The 20,209-nt window shown below is 44.7% G+C and overlaps 2 protein-coding genes across 29 annotated transcripts in view; one reads left to right on the forward strand and one right to left on the reverse strand.

Moving 5' to 3' along the window:
- MFF (mitochondrial fission factor) overlaps nucleotides 1–3,439 on the forward strand; it is a 42,982-nt gene extending 39,543 nt beyond the window's left edge. For all 28 annotated transcript variants that reach the window (XM_039912492.1, XM_039912493.1, XM_029068910.2 and 25 more), the window contains one exon: nucleotides 2,540–3,439. Coding sequence is in view for 26 of the 28 variants with exons in the window: in XM_029068910.2 (XP_028924743.1) it covers nucleotides 2,540–2,671 (132 nt within the window). In the remaining 2 variants the exon portion in view is untranslated. The remainder of the gene's footprint in view (nucleotides 1–2,539) is intronic.
- A 7,637-nt stretch (nucleotides 3,440–11,076) lies between these two features.
- The window catches only part of TM4SF20 (transmembrane 4 L six family member 20), an 11,915-nt gene continuing 2,782 nt past the window's right edge, over nucleotides 11,077–20,209 (reverse strand). The window contains exons 2-4 of the mRNA XM_001507365.2: nucleotides 15,211–15,276; nucleotides 12,661–12,812; nucleotides 11,077–11,626 (exon numbers count right to left, since the gene is read on the reverse strand). Coding sequence (XP_001507415.1) covers nucleotides 11,335–11,626; nucleotides 12,661–12,812; nucleotides 15,211–15,276 — 510 coding nt within the window. The 3' untranslated portion in view covers nucleotides 11,077–11,334. The remainder of the gene's footprint in view (nucleotides 11,627–12,660; nucleotides 12,813–15,210; nucleotides 15,277–20,209) is intronic.

Genomic DNA, 20,209 nt, shown 5'->3' on the forward strand with positions numbered 1-20,209 from the left:
TACACTCACTCCCTCGGTGAACTCATCCGCTCTCACGGCTTGGACTACCATCTCTACGCAGATGACACGCAGATCTACATCTCCGCCCCTGTCCTCTCCCCCTCCCTTCAGGCTCGCATCTCCTCCCGCCTCCGGGACGTCTCCACCTGGATGTCGGCCCGCCACCTAAAACTCAACATGAGCGAGACTGAGCTCCTCATCTTCCCTCCCAAACCCGGTCCTCTCCCAGACTTCTCTATCACCGTCGATGGCACGACCATCCTTCCCGTCTCTCGGGCCCGCGATCTCGGTGTCATCCTTGACTCGTCTCTCTCGTTCACCCCACACATCCTATCCGTTACCAAGACCTGCCGGTTTCACCTCTACGATATCGCCAAGATCCGCCCTTTCCTCTCCACCCAAACGGCTACCTTACTATTACGGGCTCTCGTTATATCCCGGCTAGACTACTGTGTCAGCCTTCTCTCTGACCTCCCTTCTTCCTCTCTCGCCCCGCTCCGGTCTATTCTTCACTCGCTGCCCGGCTCATCTTCCTGCAGAAACAATCTGGGCATGTCACTCCCCTTCTTAAACAACTCCAGTGGTTGCCTATCGACCTCCGCTCCAAACAAAAACTCCTCACTCTAGGCTTCGAGGCTCTCCATCACCTTGCCCCTTCCTACCTCTCCTCCCTTCTCTCTCTCTACCGCCCACCCCGCACGCTCCGCTCCTCTGCCGCCCACCTCCTCGCCGTTCCTTGGTCTCGCCTATCCCGCCGTCGACCCCTGGGTCACGTCCTCCCGCAGTCCCGGAACGCCCTCCCTCCTCACCTCCGCCAAACTGATTCTCTTTCCCTCTTCAAAACCCTACTTAAAACTCACCTCCTCCAAGAGGCCTTCCCAGACTGAGCTCCTCTTCTCCCTCTACTCCCTCTGCCACCCCCCCTTTACCTCTCCGCAGCTAAACCCTCTTTTTCCCCTTTTCCCTCTGCTCCTCCACCTCTCCCTCCCCATCCCCACAGCACTATACTCGTCCGCTCAACTGTATATATTTTCATTACCCTATTTATTTTGTTAATGAATTGTACATCGCCTTGATTCTATTTAGTTGCCATTGTTTTTACGAGATGTTCTTCCCCTCGACTCTATTTATTGCCATTGTTCTCGTCTGTCTGTCTCCCCCAATTCGACCGTAAACCCGTCAAACGGCAGGGACCGTCTCTATCTGTTGCCGACTTGTTCATCCCAAGCGCTTAGTACAGTGCTCTGCACATAGTAAGCGCTCAATAAATACTATTGAATGAATGAATGAATGAAAAGACTTTCAGGGTTGATATTTGGGGTATTTCAGTCAGTGGTATTCGAGTGCCTACTCTGTGCAGAGCACTAAACTAAACTCTTGGGAGAGTACAATATAACAGAGTTGGTAGACATGTTGCCTGCCCACCAGGAGCTTATGGCCTAGAGGGAGGCTGTTGCGTCTTTTGAGAACACTGCCATTATCGCCATCAAAAGTTTGGCTGCTCTCCAAGAGTCAGCCAATCTTCTACCCTTAAATTACTGGCCAGCTAAGTTAAGAGAATGTTGCTTGCTTCAAAGCAACAGCATCCTCCTCCCATCCAGGTCTTCTTTGAGCTTTTGGAAGCACTCGTAGTCCCCAGAATCATTAGAGAGGCTGCTCCACCATGCAGCGTGAACCTCAAATAGCTGAAGTGGAAGTTACCCTTGGGACGTCATCTCTCTTGCCATATAGTCATTTTTGCTCTTCCCTTCCCTCTGCCCTCCTCTCCATCCTTCCCCCCGGGCAAGAACTTCACCTTGCACCTGCCACCCTTTCTTCACCCTCTTCCAATTCCGGAAAAAAGGTAGGGTCGGCTGTCTGGAATAGAGAGAGGATAGTTTGGTCGGGATGGCTAGCGGGTAGGTTTTGGGGTGAGAGTCCAGTGGTCATTGGTCTGGGGGAAGAGCACTGTTCTGGCAATCAGCAGACCTGGTTCTGCGTGCTGAGGCTGTGCCATCATCGGTGAAGTCTTCTCACTTCAGGACCCCTTGGGAGCATTCCCCAAGGTGGACAGGCCCAGACAGAAGTGTAAAAATTAACTAGCTGATGGTGGAGGCGAAAGCCACAGCAGCTACCAAGGCAGCTGCCTATGAGGCTGAGGTCACTTTGCTCATGAAAGGGTCCCGCACTTGACAGTGCCGCCCCCTTCCATGATGACTACAGGCCCGATGTCTGCCGTGCCCCAGCCCAAACATGACAGGCAGGGAACAGAGTGTGTGAGTAGGACTGTGGAAACTACTAGCACGTACAGTGCTCTGCACACAGCGCTCAATAAATACGATTGAATAAAATTGCTTCCTTCGCTTAGGTTCTCCAAAACGAAGTCCCAGACCAGGGCTCATCCATCATTCACACTGGAGTCTGTCTTTGGGGTGAACTGATAAATTGGGAAGGATCGGGGGAGAAGAGTTATTTAGGTGCCACGGCACACCCCTGAAGGTTAATAACTTTGACAAACTGATTATTGTCAGCATGAAAACTTTGTTTTTTTTTATTTTAGATAATCAAACTTAATCGACGTCTACAGCTTCTGGAGGAGGAGAACAAAGAACGTGCTAAAAGAGAAATGGTCATGTACTCAATTACCGTAGCTTTTTGGCTACTTAACAGCTGGCTCTGGTTTCGCCGCTAGAGACGGCCTCGACTCACCAGAATATTTGTCACGACAGCTGGAATTATAACGAATTTGCAAAATTTTTTTTGTTTTTGTGTCTGCATCAAATATCATTTTATAATCCATGCACTGAAAATGTATTTCCTCCAGAAAGATAGGATCAAGAAGTACAGATCTAAAGGGATATCCTATTGCTCAGCTGTATTTATTTTTCATCAGATTTCCAGTAACACAAACCTTAAAATAAGCCCCCTTTGCATGTTTCAAAACTAGTTCTTCATTTTGTTTTTGAAAGAATTTGTTTTCTGCCACAAGAGGGGGACAGAAGGCAGATACCCAATCCCCGGGTAGAGAAAGGGGAGCCGTAAAATGGAATTTGGGAAAGTATCTGTTAGGAAAAACAAATCTGTTTTTGTCCTTTTGTCTCCAACACTGTTAAAGTGCTTTTATGGTTAGATAGGTTTGCTTCCGTTTTTTCCTTCAGCAGAACATCTACATCTTTGGCAGTACAGTGTGGTGCCAGATTCAAGAGAACCGAGCTATCTAATATTTCATGAGTGTATTCATTGCAGCACATGTACAGAGTGGATTAAAGAAATGATTTGCTACATTTCATCAGATTTCCCAGAGTTGTGTAATATGTATTTTCTTATTTTAGTTTTAATTTTGCAGATGTTTTTCTATGAAATACATTTTTAAGGAAGTCCGTGTGTGTGTGTGATTGAAAAGATTACAGAATAAGATACCACTGTAGTGTATTTAATAAACAGTCAAGATGAGCAAACATCTGTCTCTTGGAATGTTGTCTTACTCCATAGTACATTGCGAATTATGACCTGTGTCTTGCCTAAATGCCTGATACTCTCATGTAACAGCCTCTGGAATGGGCAATACCAGTCATTTCCATAAGAGGAAAATGATCCCGGGTGCAGTGCTTCTCTTTGAGCTTTCAGATGCGGGGAGCTCTGATGGAACAGATTTCTATCATTTAATTTCACCCAAGTCAGGATTCACCCAGTGAAGTCTTCTGTTTCGGGTCACCTTTTCAGGGTAGTTATCAATGTCTAAAGTGCTTAAATCTAACCAGTGTGTAGAGAGGTGTGGTCTGGCAATCTCCAACTCAGAGGGTAATTACCAAGCACTTATTTTCTTTAATTCCAGAACTGCTGGACCCTCTGCCCATTTGTAGTCACAATAATAGAGAATATCTGAAGACCACCAGGTATTTTAGGTATCTGACTCCGAAGAACTAACATCAACATTTCAAAGAGGTAATTTTCTGGACCTTTTCCAGAGTCAAGTGGCCTGTACTAGAGTCATTATTTTGTATAGTATTTATTTCTAAGGCACTTAGTATATGCCAAGCACTGTTGAAGCCCTGGGATAGATATAGAGACCAATGTAGGGGCTCACAACCTGACAGTGGATTGCCACAGCCAATGGGTCAAGTGTCCCAAAATAAAAGAATGGACTTTGACAGAGATAGTCCTCAGACACCCCACTGATCCTGGGAAAAGGTCCTGCGTTTCAGTAATTTTCTTTTTGCCATAGAATCCTTTCAAGTGTTGGGAACCAGCTTCCTAATAGTGAGTCACCTCTCCGAGAGAACTACCTCAAATCATTTCTCATTTCCCCACCTTACATCCTGCCCCCCATACTACCGCTTAAGCACCTCACCAATCAATCTGTCAATAGCATTTATTGAGCACTCTGTGCACAGCACTCCCACAAAGAGCTGAGTATTCAATCCATCAATGGTAATAAGATTAGGGCTTTCTATGTGCAAAGCACTGTTCTAAGCACTGGGGGGATACAAGGTGATCAGGTTGTCTCACGTAGGGCTCACAGTCTTCATCCCCATTTTACAGATGAGGTAACTGAGGCCCAGAGAAGTTAAGTGACTTGACCAAAGTCACACAGCTGACAAGCAGTGGAGCCGGGATTAGAACTCATGACCTCTGACTTCCAAGCCCATGCTCTTTCCACTGAACCATGCTGCTTCTCTGCTTCAATGGTATTTATTGAGCACTTAATATTTGCAGAGCACTTGAGAGAAGGACTTACAGAAATCCTTATAATGTATTACTTCCCTTATATCTGTAATTTATTTTAGTGTCTGCCTGCTCTACTAGAAAGGTATACTTCCTTGAGGCAGGAATCTTGTCTACTACTCTCTCACACTTCTGTCTCTCTCATGCAGTTCTCCCAGATTGGAAATCCCTCCCTACTTCCTCCCCACCATCAAACCACCCACCACAGACCTTCCCACATTCAAATCCCCCTTTCTCCAACAAGCTTTTCCCAATTAATTAATTTTCCAGCACCCAGAACGATATATGTTCAATCAACTCTGGCAATTATGCCCTTGTTTACACCTTCCTTAGCATTTATGTATGTATGTCTATTCAATTTATTTATTTTGACCACTCCAGTTGTAAATATTTTTGTTTTTCTCCCCTGTTAAGAGTGTAGAGTGTAAGCACCTGGCAGGAAAGGAATGCGGACTTGCCTGTATTCTGAATTTACCAAGCATCTAGCACACCTCACCACACTGCACTGCAACAAATAGGCACTCAATGAATGCTGCTACTTCTATTACTAATACTAATTTAATTGATTGTCATATTTATTGAGTGCTTACTGTGTGCAGAGCACTGTATTATGTGCTTGAATTGAATTGATCAGTGAAAAGTGTTTATTGAGTGCTTAATGTATGCAGAGCACTGCTAGGGAGAGTATTGTACAACAGAGTTGGTAGAGAGAAGCCCCCCACAGTGAACTTATAGTCTAGAGGGAGAGTCATATCAGTGGTATTTTTTGAAGACTTACTGCATGCGGAGCATTGTACCAAGAAATTGGGAGAGTACATTACCACAGAGTTGGTAGACACGCTCCCTACCCACAATGAACTTATGGTCTAGGGACTGAAACAAGTAAGATAGAGGAAATGGCCGAGTTTAAGGATATGTACAAAAGTGTAGATGCGCTGGGATGAATACCAAATCCCTGAGGGGTATAAATCCAAATGCATAGGAGAGGCAGAAGGAAGAGTGAATGGGGAAAGTGAGCGCTTAGGAAAGGGCTCTTGGAGGAGATGCCAGGGCTTTGAAGGTGGGGAGAGTGGTGTTGAATTAACACTCACTGTTGATCTGTTGAATACGAAAGGTGAGAGTGGGCGGCGGGAGGGAAAGGGACAGAGTTACAGGTCACCAGAGGGAGGATCTGGGCAATTGGTTAGTGGTAAGAAGAGATCACGGCACAGTGAGTAGCTTGGTGTTAGAGGAGAGAAGTGTGCAGGCTAGGTTGTAGTAGGAGATCAGTGAGTGAGGTAGAAGGTGGAGAGCCGATTGAGTCCCTTAAATTCAGTAAGCAGTTTCTGTTTGATGTGGAGGTGGTTGGGCAGCCATTGGAGGTTTTTGAGGAGTGGGGAAGACGTGCTGAATTTTTTTTTTTTTAGAAAAATGATCTGGACAGAGTGAATTATGGATTGGAGAGGGGTGAAGCATGAGGCAGGGTGGGGTAAGGTTGGTGACTGATACAGTAGATGAGGCAGGTTGTGATAAGAGCTTGGATCAGAGTGTTAGCAGTTTGGAGAGGAAAGGGCAACTTCTATAGTGATGTTGTGAAGGTAGAACCGACAGGATTTCATGACAGACCGATTATGTGGGTTGAATGAGGGAGATGAATCCATGATAATACCCAGATTGCCGGTTTGTGAGACGGGGATACGATGCTGTTTACAGTGATGGGAAAGTCTTTGGGGGGCAGGGAAAGGGTGGGAAGATGAGGATTTCTGATTTGGACACATTAAGTCAGAGGTGTCCGTGAGGGTTAATTCACATTTAATTCTATGACGATGCCGTAAGTGTTTAGTATCATGCTCAGCCTACCGAAGGCACGGGAAACTGGGTACCATTTTTGCAACCAATTATCCTTTAGGTCTTTTTAGGCCACAGAAGTGACTGTCCAGGAGGCTAGCACCTCATATAGTTAAGGGGAAAAGATCCAGAAACTCTCATTCCTCGTAAGCCCCCCTAGTTGGAAAGCTATTTTACATAAAATGTCGCTAGCTAACTTGGTTGCATCACCTGAAACACAGCCAATTCAGCCCACATACATATGCAATCTGTCACCAAATCGTGTTGGCTCAATCTAAACTACATCGCTAAAATCCACCCCTTTCTCTCCATCCAAACTGCTGCTATGTTGATCCAAGCGCTTCTCCTACCACGCCTTGACTACTACATCAGCCTCCTTGCTGACTTCCCTGCTTCCTGTCTCTTCCCACTCTAGTCCATATTTCACTCTGCTGCCTGGATCATTTTTCTAAAAAAGTTCAGTCTGTTTTTCCTCACTCCCCAACAACCTCCATTTGTTGCTCATCCACTTCCTCATCAAAAATACGCTCCTTACCATTGACTTTAAAGCACTCGATCATCTTGCCCACTCCTACATGATTTCCTACTATCAATTGTATTTACTGAGTGCTTAGTATGTGCAAAGTACAACCCAGCACACTCACTTCATTCCTCTAACACCAAACTGTTCACTGCACCTCAATCTCGACTATCTCACCGCCGACCCCTTGCCCACTTCCTACCTCTGGCCTGAAACTCCCTTCCCCTTCATGTATTAGGAGAAGCAGCATGGCTCAGTGGAAAGAGCCCGGGCTTGGGAGTCAGAGGTCATGGGTTCTAATCCCGACAGCGCCACTTGTCAGCTGTGTGACTTTGGGCAAGTCACTTCACTTCTCTGGGCCTCAGTTACCTCATCTGTAAAATGGGGATTGAGACTGTGAGCCCCACGTGGAACAGGGACTGTGTCCAACCCGACCTGCTTGTATCTGCCCCAGCGCTTAGTACAGTGCCTGGCACATAGTTAAGTGCTTAACAAATACCATAATTATTATTATATGATAAACCACCATTCTCCCCACCTTCAAAGCCTTAATAAAATCACACCTCCAAGAGGCCTTCCCCAATTTAGCCCTCATTTCCACTCCTCCCTCCTCCTGTGTTGCCTTTGCACTTGCTTTGTACCCTTTATTCACCCCACCCTCAGCCCCATAACACTTATGTACATATCTGTAATTTAATATGTCCATCTCCCCCTCTAGGCTGTAAACTCCTGGTGGGCGGGGAACATGTCGACTAACTCTATTGTATTGTACTCTCCCAAGTGCCCCGCACAGAGTAAGCACTCAATAAACTCAATACTGACTATAGGGAAGAAGTTGGGAAAGGAGGCGAGAGCTAGAAAACGGGGAGAACCCCAGAGCCCGGGGAGAGGTCAGAGAGGTCCCAGACCTGTGCCACGTTGCTGGGATGAAAGGAAGCATCTTGGTGGAACAGAGATCAAGCTGATTCCTAATCCTTGAAAAACCTGAAGGGCCATGATTGCTCCTGCCTTTTCCAGTCAATCAAGAGCAGCTCAACTAGACCACCCAGGGGAAATCAGCCTGAGACCTAATTTACCTAACCCTCTGGTTAACAGAGTTGGGTTTGGTTTTTTCCCCGTTCCTGCCCACCCTCTAGTAGAGGCCAGTCAGAGCCAGACTGCTCTGGGATTGCAGAAATATCGGAATTGAACCTCTCCGGACCAGCCCATCTGGGATTCAGGCCGGCTGATCTGGGTTTTTTCTGCAGAATTCATCTCTCTCCCCTCTAGTTTCCTTTCTCCACAAGAGGGAGCAGCAGTTCCCAGAAAATCCCAGAAAAGAGCTGCGGCTTTGCCCAGTGAATCCCAGAATGGAAAGGGGAAGCAATCACTTCCTCTCCTTCCTAGCCGATGGAACATTTATTCTTAGTCGACGGAACGCCTTAATGCAATTTCCCCAATTTGGGATCTTCTATAGGTTAGGACCAGTGTTTCTCAACTCCTCTCTCCTTAGTGACCTTCTCCCTCCAAGCAGAGAAACCCCTAAGAGCCCAGATTCTAATTCTGCATTCATTCAGCAGTATGTATTGAGCACAACTGGGTAAAGCACACTGTGCTAAGTGCTTGGGAGAGTACAATAATAATAATAATGTTGGTATTTGTTAAGCGCTTACTATGTGCAGAGCACTGTTCTAAGCGCTGAGATAGATATGAGGTAATCAGGTTGTCCCCCGTGGGGCTCACAGTCTTCATCCCCATTTTACAGATGAGGGAAGTGAGGTACATAGAAGTGAAGTGACTTGCCCAAAGTCACACAGCTGGCAAGTGGCAGAGCTGGGATAAAAGTAAAAGATCCGGTCCCTCGCACATAAAGCCTTTGAAATCTAATGGAAGAACATGCAGATGTAAATTTTATACATCCTCTGGAAGGTAAGCTCGTTGTGAGCAGGGAACGTGTTACAACTGCTGTACTCTTCAAAGTGCTTAGTGCAGTGCTTTGCACCCACTAAGCACTCAATAAATTCCAATGTCTCATCACTACAGAGTGTGCAAGAGGAAAACTTCAGCTACAATTAACTGCAAGGCCGTAGAAAAATGAATAAATGGGAGTTTACAAATTGGTATATAAATTAGGAGGTTCTTAGGATAATTCATCCAGAGGAGGCTTCCTAATTGAGGAGTGTTTCCTGAAGAAAGCAGATTTTCAGGAGAGTTTTGAAGATGAGAAAGAATAAAAGTAACTGTGATCAATTAATGATATTTTTAGGGCTTCCTGTGTGTTGAGCACTGTAGTAAGCACTTGGGATAGTACAGTACGTTAGAGTTGTTAGACATGCTCCCTGCCCACAGGGAATTTACAGTCTAGAGGGGAAAAGTGTTTTTCACTTTACCTTGCTCTTTCTGCTATAGTCACTTTTGGGGATACAGAAAGTTTTCCAGGTTCCTGGAAGTGGCCTAGATGGAATCTCATATTCAGATAAGCCACAAGGCAGAAAATACTGGCCTTACCCCTGGGGGCTTAGTTGCTTTGGGGTTCTTGCAACTGCAGAAGCCAAGCGGGAGCACTTCAGTAGCAGGGACAAGGCTATGAATCCTGCCTCCCAAAGGCATGGGTTACAACAGCTTGAAATCAGCTCCAGGGGCAGCTGCTTCAGGATCTGCAGTTGCCTTCCCACCACTGCTTTTCCAATTTACCAGTGGTCTTTCTTGCCAGCTACGAGACTCTCCACCTGGAACCTTTCTGCCTCAAGTACCAGGCTGTGACCATCTGCCCTCTATCAGACTGAGAGCCCCCTGAGGGAGAGGGACTGGATCTAATCCCAGATGGGTGTTCTCTCCCAGCTCTTAGTTCAGTGTTCTGAACCAAGTAAGCACTTTTTAAATTTAGTATTAAGTGCCTACTATGTGCCAGTCACTGTTCTAAGCGGTGGGATAGATGCAAGCTGATGAGGTTGGACATGGTCCATGTCCCACATGGAGCTCACAGTCTTTATCCCCATTTCACAGATGAAGAAACCGAGGCCCAGAGAAGTGAAGTGACTTGCCCAAGGTCACACAACAGACAAGTGGCAGAGCCGGGACTAGAACCCAGGTCTTTCTGACTCCCAGGCCCGTGCTCTATCCACTCGGTCAGGAACACTATCAGCACCCCCGGCCTCAGGGAGCATTGCTGTGGTGACTCCCGACACGTGTTCCCCCTCTAGCCTCCCCCCACGACTCTCCACCCCCAGCCCAGGGTATTGGGCCAAAACTATGGCAGGAGACTGGAGGTTTGTTTTACATCCTTTCCCCAATATTCCCTCTTCGTGCCTCCTGGAATAAAAGCATCTCTTCAGGAGGTTTCAGTCTTCTAAGTTTTTGTCGTCGTCGTTAATTTCAAAAATGTACCTCCTCTCAGACTCATCACCCCCGTTCAAAGCTTCGGCCCATCTCTGGACCGTCTATCCTAGCAACTCCAGGTCTATGTAGGCACATGTGGCCACCTTGAAAATATTACTACATAGGTCATGTTGAGTGAAAATCTTGAGATGGCCTCAAATCAATATTTTCATCTTCTCTGCTCATTTTAGTAACATAATCCATATTAAAATTACTCATTCAAAATCCAGGGCAGCTCACTGACAAACTAAGTCAACATGACTCCTTAATGAGTATTTGAATTATATGCCTAGGAACATAATAAAATTTATTCCATAGGAATAAGATTAGTATCATTAAAATACATGGTTTCCTGCCTCACCCATTTATGTAATTGATGTTGAAGATTTTGTATTGTAGATGAGTGTGGCAAAGACTGAAACTGAAAATTTGGGGGCTGTATTAAGTCTGCTAATGGTGAAGAATAATGGAAACTTAAATTCCTGAGAAGCCTCATTCAAAGTACAACTGACTCTCTTCCTTTTCTTCTAGCATTCTGTCTTAGAATTTTTATATAATGGGACTTTGCTCCTGAGATTGTCTTTGAAGACTGATGTGTAGGCAACCATTTTTGAACAGTTAATTGCATTGCGAATGAGGACTACAAATAGGCTGCAAATGATGGTTCTTAATCAATTAACTGGTTTATTTTTCTAACACAATGATGTATGTGCTTTGCTTTCAAAAGTCCCAGTGTTTTGTTTCCAAAAGATTTGGTATTAACTGGACAAACCATTTACATTTCAAATCAACCAGTCACTGGTATGTATCAAGCACTTACTATGTGCAGAACACTGTACAGAGAGCATGGGAGAATACAACAATTAGCAGATAAATTCACAGCCCATAATGAGCTGAGAGTTGTTTCACACTTTTGCACTATAAAACTACACCATCCTGCTTCTTCTCTGGGCAGAAGTTCCACAAATGCAGCCAAAGATACCAACCATTATCTGGCTGATGCTAAAAAGGATCTCAAGAACACCAGTTGTAAACAGACCAATGAATACAGAAAGGTGGAGAATCTTTGGCTCATTTTCATCAGAGCCAAAAGACCGGCTGCTTTTACTACGATGAAGACCCATGATGTCATTATTAGTTATGAAATTGTCTGGAATAGTTAGTCCACAGTTACCCTTGAAAAACCAGTCCAGCTGAAAGGCTTGTTCTTGAAAATTACTGGAAAGTGAAAAAACAAGTAAGCACTCAGGAACAGTTAGGGAAGGCAAGGGCAAAACACAATAAATCCAGGATGTTGAAGAAGTGCTTATTACAGTGCTCTGCACATAGCGAGCGCTCAGTAAATACCATTGATTGAGTGAATGAGCACCAAACAGGGGCCCAGGAGAATGTACTTCTAAATTAACCATCTTTAGATAATGTCAGCCCTTCCTTGGCTATATCTCTGGATGACTCAAAGCTGCATAATCAATCAATCATATTTATTGCACACTTACTGTGTGCAGAGCACTGTACAAAGTTTTTGGGAGAGTACAATATAACAGAATTGGTAGAACATTCTGTGCCCACAATAAGCTTAGAATCTAGAGTGGGACACCGGCATTAATATAAATAAATTGCAGACATGTACATAAGTGCTGTGGGGATGAGGAAGGGCATAAGGTTTAGTAATTTAGGAAGTGGTATCCCTTAAGTGCTTATCACTGTACTAAATGTTGGGGTAGATATGCGATAACCAGGTTCCACCTGGGGCTCACATTATAAATAGGAGGGAGCACAGGTACTGAATCTGCAGTTTGCAGATGAGGGAACTGAGGCACAGAGAAGTGAAGTGACTTGCACCAGGTCACAACACAGGTAAGTGGAGGAGTCAGGATTAGAACACAGATTCTGTGACTCCCAGTCCCGTGCTCTTTCCAGTTGGCCACAGTGTTTCCCATGTTGCTCTTGTGACTTTTTAAAAAAAGGTTTTTAGCCCCAGACACTATTTACAACAATGTCACTGGTTACTAAACTAAGTGAAGACATCTCCCCATTGAGGAAGAGAATCTTGCATCCACAAATTCTTAGGTAAGTACCTCAGCAATTATTCTCAGCTTGGGATAATGATAAATGAAAGTCTTTTTTTTTCCTATACCGTATTTGCCCCATAGGGTCCTCGATTCCAGTGTCTGGCTTTAATATCTCATTATTCTAATCAGATCAGCCCCGCAGTATATGTGAAAGAGAGGAGTCAACATTTTGCAACTCACCTTAAATTTTTCAACGAAAAGACGCAGTTGGATAAATCGTTGCCATTTGGATTGCAAATTAGAGGTCCTTCCGAAAGAGCGTGGAGAGATACCACAAGGCAGTATGAGGCACCAATGATGCTCACTGAGCTCAGGAATGAAGAAAACAGCATCTGAAAAATAAATTTTGAGGAAGTACACCCCTCGTTGTAGCATAACAAAAGTAAAAGAAAAGAAAGGTCCATCCCCCTGACTCCAGGAGGATTACATCTATGGTGCAGAATGACAAATTGTTGAAAATCAAATGAATAGTCATGGTTAAGCAAAAATGAGGCAACTGAGGCATCGAGAAGTCAAGGGCCTTGCCCAAAGTCCCACATGAGATGAACAAATCAGACAGTTAAGAAGGACTAGGTCCGGAACTAAATGTCTATGTCAAATGGAAAGTCCTTTCCACTGCTCTATTCAACTTGTAAAGTAATTCTAAATTCAGGGAAAGATTTGTCACCTAAGCCGTTACCACCAGGAACGCCCTGTACACCCACCCCTCTCCCTGGGGAAACTCAATTGACCCTTGGAGAGAAAGACTTGACCCTTGACAGCAGAGCTGCAAACCCTGGTCCAGGCCCTCCAGGCTGGAAGGAAGAGGAGCTGCCCTGTTGCTGTGAGGGACTTATTACAGTAAAGGATTGGCTCCCTTTATTCACCCTTCCCTAAACCCCACAGTTTAATGTTCTATACAGAGCTACAGTTCTACTCTGCACAAAGTAAGTGTTCAGTAAATAGGACTGCCCAGTGAGCACACATTTGGGCAGAGAATGTGTCTGCTTATTGTTGTAATAATAATAATAATGATATTTGTTAAGTGCTCACTATGTGCCAAGCACTGTTCTAAGTGCTGGGATAGACACAAGGTTATCAGGTTGTCCCACTTGGGGCTCACAGTCTGAATCCCCAATTTAAAGATGAGGTAACAGGCCCAGAGAAGTTAAGTGCCTTGCCCAAACTCATGGCTGTCAAATGGGGGAGCCGGGATTAGAACCCACGACTTCTGACTCCGAAGCCCGTGCTCTTTCCACTAAGACACTTCTCTTGCTTGTACTCTCCGAATCACTTAGTACAGCGCTTTACACACAGTAAGAGTTCAAAAAATATGATTGAATGGATGGATGAATGGTTGCTAGCTGGGAAGTTTGTGCCTCTTGTCACCCTTGCACTTGGATTTGTTCCCTTTTATTCACCCCTCCTTCAGTCCCACAGTAGAGTGTTCCATAAAGAGCTACAGTTCTACTCAGTACAGTACTGCGGTACTTGGCACACGATAAGTACTAATAGGATTGATTGATTGACTGATCAATTGATTGTTGTGACTATTAGGTTCTGGACGGGCCTGCTACAGCCATGAAAATGGAGCTCTTAATTCTTTTCATCAATCCTCTAGACTTGTAAACTTGTTGTGGGCAGGGAATGCCTCTGTTGTATTGTTATATTGTCCTCTCCCAACCACTTAGTACAATTATCTGCTCACACTAAGCGTTCTGTAAATATGATTGATTGATTGCCCCCTTCCCCTTTATTCCTAAATTGTCCAAATTTATTTCCTAAATTCCTTAATTGCTAAGGTCCATGTCTAATATAACTTCCTTTAATGTCCTCCCAGGCCTTAGTATTGGGCTCTGCCCACAGCTGGTGTTTGATAAGTACCTCTGAATGAATGAGCCAGTGAATGAGTGAATGATTCCTCCCCTATGTGGGTTTGCAGAAATATCTACTAATTTGAAGAACAAAGCATTTGGTGAGACTTCCATCTCTCTATCTTCAAACTCTCCCCACTGAAGTCTGTCCTTCGGTTTCAAGCTGTTTGCATTCCATATGGCTTTTTAGGGATCTTTTTTGCTAATGTAATTAACAAACAGTACTTCCCCTGTAATAGCTTCAGTTGTTATTTCCTAATCTGATCAGCAAATAATCCTGGTCCAGTGCCTGAAAGCAAGCAGCTAGGTTTCACTATGATGTTTTTTCCCCAGCAGGTTTTTCTGGGACATTGGAGGGGCTTGAGTCTATGAGGTTGTACTAAAACCCCTGAATCCTAGGAGGATTTGCTATTTTGCTAATGAAGTTAGAAGATAGACCTTCGCAATAATGATTTTACAGTTAATATGGCCCTTGACCTTAGCTCCTAGATCCAGGATTCATTATGATTAAATTGGTACCTTCTCCTTCTGGAATCTTTGATTAACTTCAAAGGTTTCAAGAGTTAAAGAGAAGCAGCATGGCCTAGTAGAAAGAACCTGGGACTGGAAATCAGAGGATTTGGGTTCTAATCCCAGCTCTGCCATTTGTCTGCAGTATCACCTTGGGCAAGTCACCTAATTTCTCTGTATTTCATCTATAAAATGAACTCCGTGTGAGACACGGATTGGGTCCAAACTGAGAAGCTTGTATCTCCCCCAGAATTTAGTACCTTGCCTGCACAGAGTAAGTGCTTAGCAAATACCATAAAAAATAAGAATTGCTGCTGTGTCATTATAAAAATTCTTGCTACTTTCTGTGCCATTGCTTCATACTTACCCCTGTCCTTGAGTTGCAGCTTCCTCTTTTTCTTGCAGCCAAAGACACTGCCACTGCAGGAAGGCCCTGGAAATTAAAGCAATAAGGGACCGTGAACGTTTTCCCCATCCGGAGGCATCTCTGTGACCTCCGCCTGCTTGAATATTGCCAATTGTGGGAAATCAGTGCTACAAAAGCAAGAAGGAAATGATGGCATTTTCCGGGCATTTCTCAACCCAATTACTCCCAGTTGTAACAAGATCTAACATGAATGAAATTATAGGAAGTGCAATTTTGTAAGAAAAAATGAGGGAAAGTGCCAAAAGCACATCAGAAGTTGGTTTGGGGTTTTTTTGGGGTTTTTTTGCATTGTCATCTTTCACTGAAGCTGAAAAGTAGTGAATGATGCAGAACTCAAATTTGAGGTCACAAGCACAATCAGTTACTTTTCGTAATTATGAAGACCTTTACTTTTTCAATTTTGGAAGTTTGGAAGATTTGAAATTTGGAAGATCACTAGTGTTCATCCATGTTCCAACATCTTTTGTTTTAACCTCTGCTATTGGATGGTTCTGAGAGTGTTCCGGCAACACTATAGGTGAGGCTGTAAGGCCTGCTGGAAACAGGATCTGGATGCACCCGATAATAATGATAACAGTAATAATGATTTCAATCGATGATCCTGATTGAGCATTTACTGTGTCAGAGCACTGTACTAAGTTCTTGGGAGAGCACAGTATAATAGATAGTCATGATTTCTGCCCAATAATGATAATAATGATAATTAATTAAACTCTTACTATGTGCCAAGCACTATGCTAAGCCCTGAAGTAAATACAGGCTAATCATATTGGACATAGTTCCTGTTCCACATGAGACTCATTATCTAAGGGGAGAGAGAATAGGTATCTAATCCCCATTTTCCAGATGAGGAAAACAGGCATAGAGAAGTTAAATTACTTGCCCAAGGTCACATAGCAGACAAGTGGCTGCCAGGCCTGGGCTCTATCCACTGGACCAGGCTGCTTTTCACTTTGTTTTGGGCTGGTCTTTCCTCTTGGAAAGGGACTAGTTTCTCTTTCTAACAATTATTCCTTTATTTCTCCCTTAAATGTCACTTCAGCAAGTTCCATATCACCTAAACACTGATACACACACTCCTATAGCAGATACATACATATCTTTATACTCTATCACTTCTCTAATTTTGTCTCTGTTCTCCCCAGCAAGGTGGCTCCTTAGTCTCCCAAGCACTTAGTACAATGCTCAGCAGCAATACATACTCAAAAAATACTTTTCGATGGACAAAGGAGTATGTGGAAATCTGGTGAGGCTGGGCTGCCTCCTTGAAATGACTGACAGAATAGCCAGAACTCCTTGCCTGAATATCCCGTTTGGATGCTCCTTCTGTTTCCAGATCCAGTCTGACTGGTTGCATAAAGAACAGCTACTTTTTTGTCGTTGCTGCTGTTCTTGTACTTTTGGGTTTCCTCTTGATTTTTGCAGTTAATGGGACAAGAACCTCCCAATTCTTCCTAAGCCAATCTTTGAGCATCATAATCGAGAACAGCCTACCACATGGGTGAGGGCCCAGTGATGTCTGCTGCTGACAAGCTCTCAGAGATAAGGTCTGTGACCACAGGCTGCACTCGTTATCCCCACCAGCCGCCATGCCATGTGTTCAACGGGGCCCAGGTAAGAGAGTGGGGATAGCTCAGTGCAAGACATCACCACTACTGCAAAAAAAGCAACTCATGCTCATGTACTACTTGGAGTAGCGAATACCTTTCCCCTCAACCCCTGGATTCTGAGCAATGCTCACCCCAGTGGCAAGAGGCCAGTCATGGTGCCCAATACCATGAGCAAAGTGTGCAAGCGATTCTCTCAAAGACACGCATCCTTACGGTGCACCTGCTTCTTTCACCTGAGGGCATCTGTTGATTGGATCATTGCAAACAGGCTACATGATTCTAACGATCTTGACTTGTTTACTTCCCCAGCCTCCTTAAGGGAATAAAGAAATCTCGTCATGGCTAATTGTATCAGTCTTGCAGATAGCATTTTCCCACTACCCAGGAGGAGTGACAGCTTACTGTGGGAGTGCAGAAAAATGTATTGGTTTTATTTATTTTCCTGTCTCTGCATTCCAGCTGAGGAAGCTAAAGGGATTTAGTCCAGTGATTTGAGTATAAGAACATGGGCAGACTGGATTCTGAAAAAGACCTGTTAGATGACAATTGGAAAGACACCTGATCAACCCTGTTGGCTGCACAGACTGAGAATGGGCAGATATGTGTGTGTCTGTGTGTTTAGGGGAAGCCGACTGCCCTGACTCAAAGGAGGGTGAAGAAATGAACACTAATACGTATCAATCACCCTGGTCAGCGAAAAATCCTGAAACCCAGCACAAAGCACCCAGGAAAGCCCCTGCTGACTGTGCGGAAGCTTGGAAGAGGCCACAGAATGATAATAAATAGGAACTGGAATCTGGAGCCTCACTAAAAAGTTGATGATCCCATAACTTTTTGGAGAACAGAATCCTTTCCCTGAGGAGAAGGGCCTGGGATCATCTGCACTGAGTGAAGACAGTGATCATCCATGCCAGGGTGCTTGTCCTGCCAAGGAGCAGAGAAGAGAAGCGGCATGGCAGAGTGGATAGAGCATGGTCTGGGAGTCAGAAAACCATGGGTTCTAATCCTGGCTCTGCCACTTGTCTGCTAGGTGATGTTGGGCAAGTCATTTCACTTGTCCAGGCCTCAGTTCCCTCATTTGTAAAATGGGGATTGAGACTGTGAGCCCCATGTGGGACAGGGACCTGATTTGCTTGTATTTACCCCAGCACTTAGTACAGTGCCTAGCACATAGTAAGTGCTTAAAAAATACCACAATTATTATAATTATTATGGTGCTGAGCATGACAAAGGACAGGCTGAATATAAATGTTGGTGTGCATGAGAGACTGCTGTCATCTGGGGACCTGTACTGTCCATAAAGCTTGCAACTCCCTGAAACTGAGGTTTTTTGGAAGTGGTTGGGGAGAGCCTAAGTGAGCAATTGGTAGAGTGGAGAACAGGAAAGAAAGCCTGTCCCAGTCAGAGAGATGGAATATGACATGTTTGTTGAGTTGTTTTCCATTTATGTTTTACTAAATTTCTCCAGGCAATAAAAAGTGAGGTATAAAGCCTTTGTAGTTAGCGTTTGGGCCTACACGGGAGCAATAAAGATTCATAAGCTAGTAGCGGAGTTAGAAGTTCACCTATCTGCCCTTTATATTCCAAAATGTCACTGTTGGTGCTGAGATTCTTTCCAAGGGTGTGGATGTGGAGATTACAGATGAGACAGAATCAACAAAAGCTGCAAGGAGAAGCAGAAGAATTTGGGGGAAAACCCAACTCACTACTTACCTTATTAACTAAGCGATATCAACAAAGGAAAAGATAACCCTAGCGAATCAGGTCTGAAGCACTGATGCTTTTTATTTATAACAGTTAGTATATCAGAAAGATAAGGAGAGGTGTAGGTATGGTAAAAGAATTAATGAGTCCCGGAAAAAAGGATGGTGTGGACTTTGAAACAAGCATTCAGGCAACCCAGTTTAAATGAGCATGATTAGCTCAAGGCCAGACAGGTGTTGCCTTGGAGGGCAGGACTAGCTACCCAGGGCAGTGGACTCCAGGTCAGATTAATACCCCAAGAAGATGATGGAGTCTCTAAACTGGAAGCTCACTGTGGGCTGGGGACGTCTTCCAACTCGGCTAAGAGTAGTAGTAATAATAATAATGATAATGGTATTTATGAAGCATTGTGTGTCAAGTACTGTTCTAAGTGCTGGGGTAGATACAAGCTAATCATTTTGGACACAGTCCCTGTCCCACATGGGGCTCACAGTTTTACTCCCCATTTTATAGAGGAGGGAAATGAGGTACAGAGAAGCTAAGTGACTTGCCCAAGGTCACCCAGCAGACAAGTGGCAGAGCCGGGATTACAGTCCAGGTCCCTCTGACTCCCAAGCCTGTGCTCTGTCGGCTAGGCCTTCTTTACTGTACTCGCCCAAGTGTTTAGTAGCTTAATGTGCACGCAGTAAGTGCTCGATAAATAATAATAATGTTGGTATTTATTAAGCGCTTACTATGTGCTGTGCACTGTTCTAAGCACTGGGGTAAATACAGGGTAATCAGATTGTCCTACGTGGGGCTCACATTTTTTAATCCCCATATTTACATATGAGGTAACTGAGGCCCAGAGAAGTGAAGTGACTTGCCCAAGGTCACCCAGCAGGCAAGTGGAGGAGCCAGGATTAGAACTCATGACCTCTGACTCCCAAGCCCAGGCTCTTTCCACTAAGCCAAACTGCTTCGATTTGGGTCTTCCGCCGTGGATGACAGACGAACCTCAGTCCAGCCACGAAGGCACTGGGACTGACAATCAGTGCCGGGCAGATATTGATCATGTTGGTAGAGCCCGGGCTTGGGAGTCAGAGGTCATGGGTTTAAATCCTGGCTCTGCCACTTGTCAGCTGTGTGACCGTGGGCAAGTCACTTCACTTCTCTGTGCCTCAGTTCCCTCATCTGGAAAATGGGGATTAACTGTGAGCTCCACGTGGGACAACCTGATGACCCTGTACCTTCCCCAGCGCTTAGAACAGTGCTCTGCACATAGTAAGCGCTCAACAAATACCAACATTGTTATTATTATTATCATTATTATTGGTAGTGGTTTATGCAGCAGCAGCTAGCACTCCCTCATCCCTGCCAGCCATCATCCCACTGGAACAAAAGGCCAGAAGGCGGGCAGGCCTGCAGCACACTGCAAAGGGTAGCCAAGAATTTTACTTTCGAAATCTGTCGAATGACAAAGTGACTTTGGTGCCACAGATCAGTAGCGCATTTCCCGGGTAGCCCCCTCAGCATCCCCTTGGTAGCCACCACCTTTTCGCCACCCATGTAAGCCCGGGTTTTATCAGTTTTCCTATGGAGTCATTCCACCACATGAGGCCCCCTTCAGTGTGGTTCTTTGGACA

Source organism: Ornithorhynchus anatinus, chromosome 7, assembly GCF_004115215.2.
Source record: "Ornithorhynchus anatinus isolate Pmale09 chromosome 7, mOrnAna1.pri.v4, whole genome shotgun sequence".
In the NCBI taxonomy this organism is placed as follows: domain Eukaryota; kingdom Metazoa; phylum Chordata; class Mammalia; order Monotremata; family Ornithorhynchidae; genus Ornithorhynchus; species Ornithorhynchus anatinus.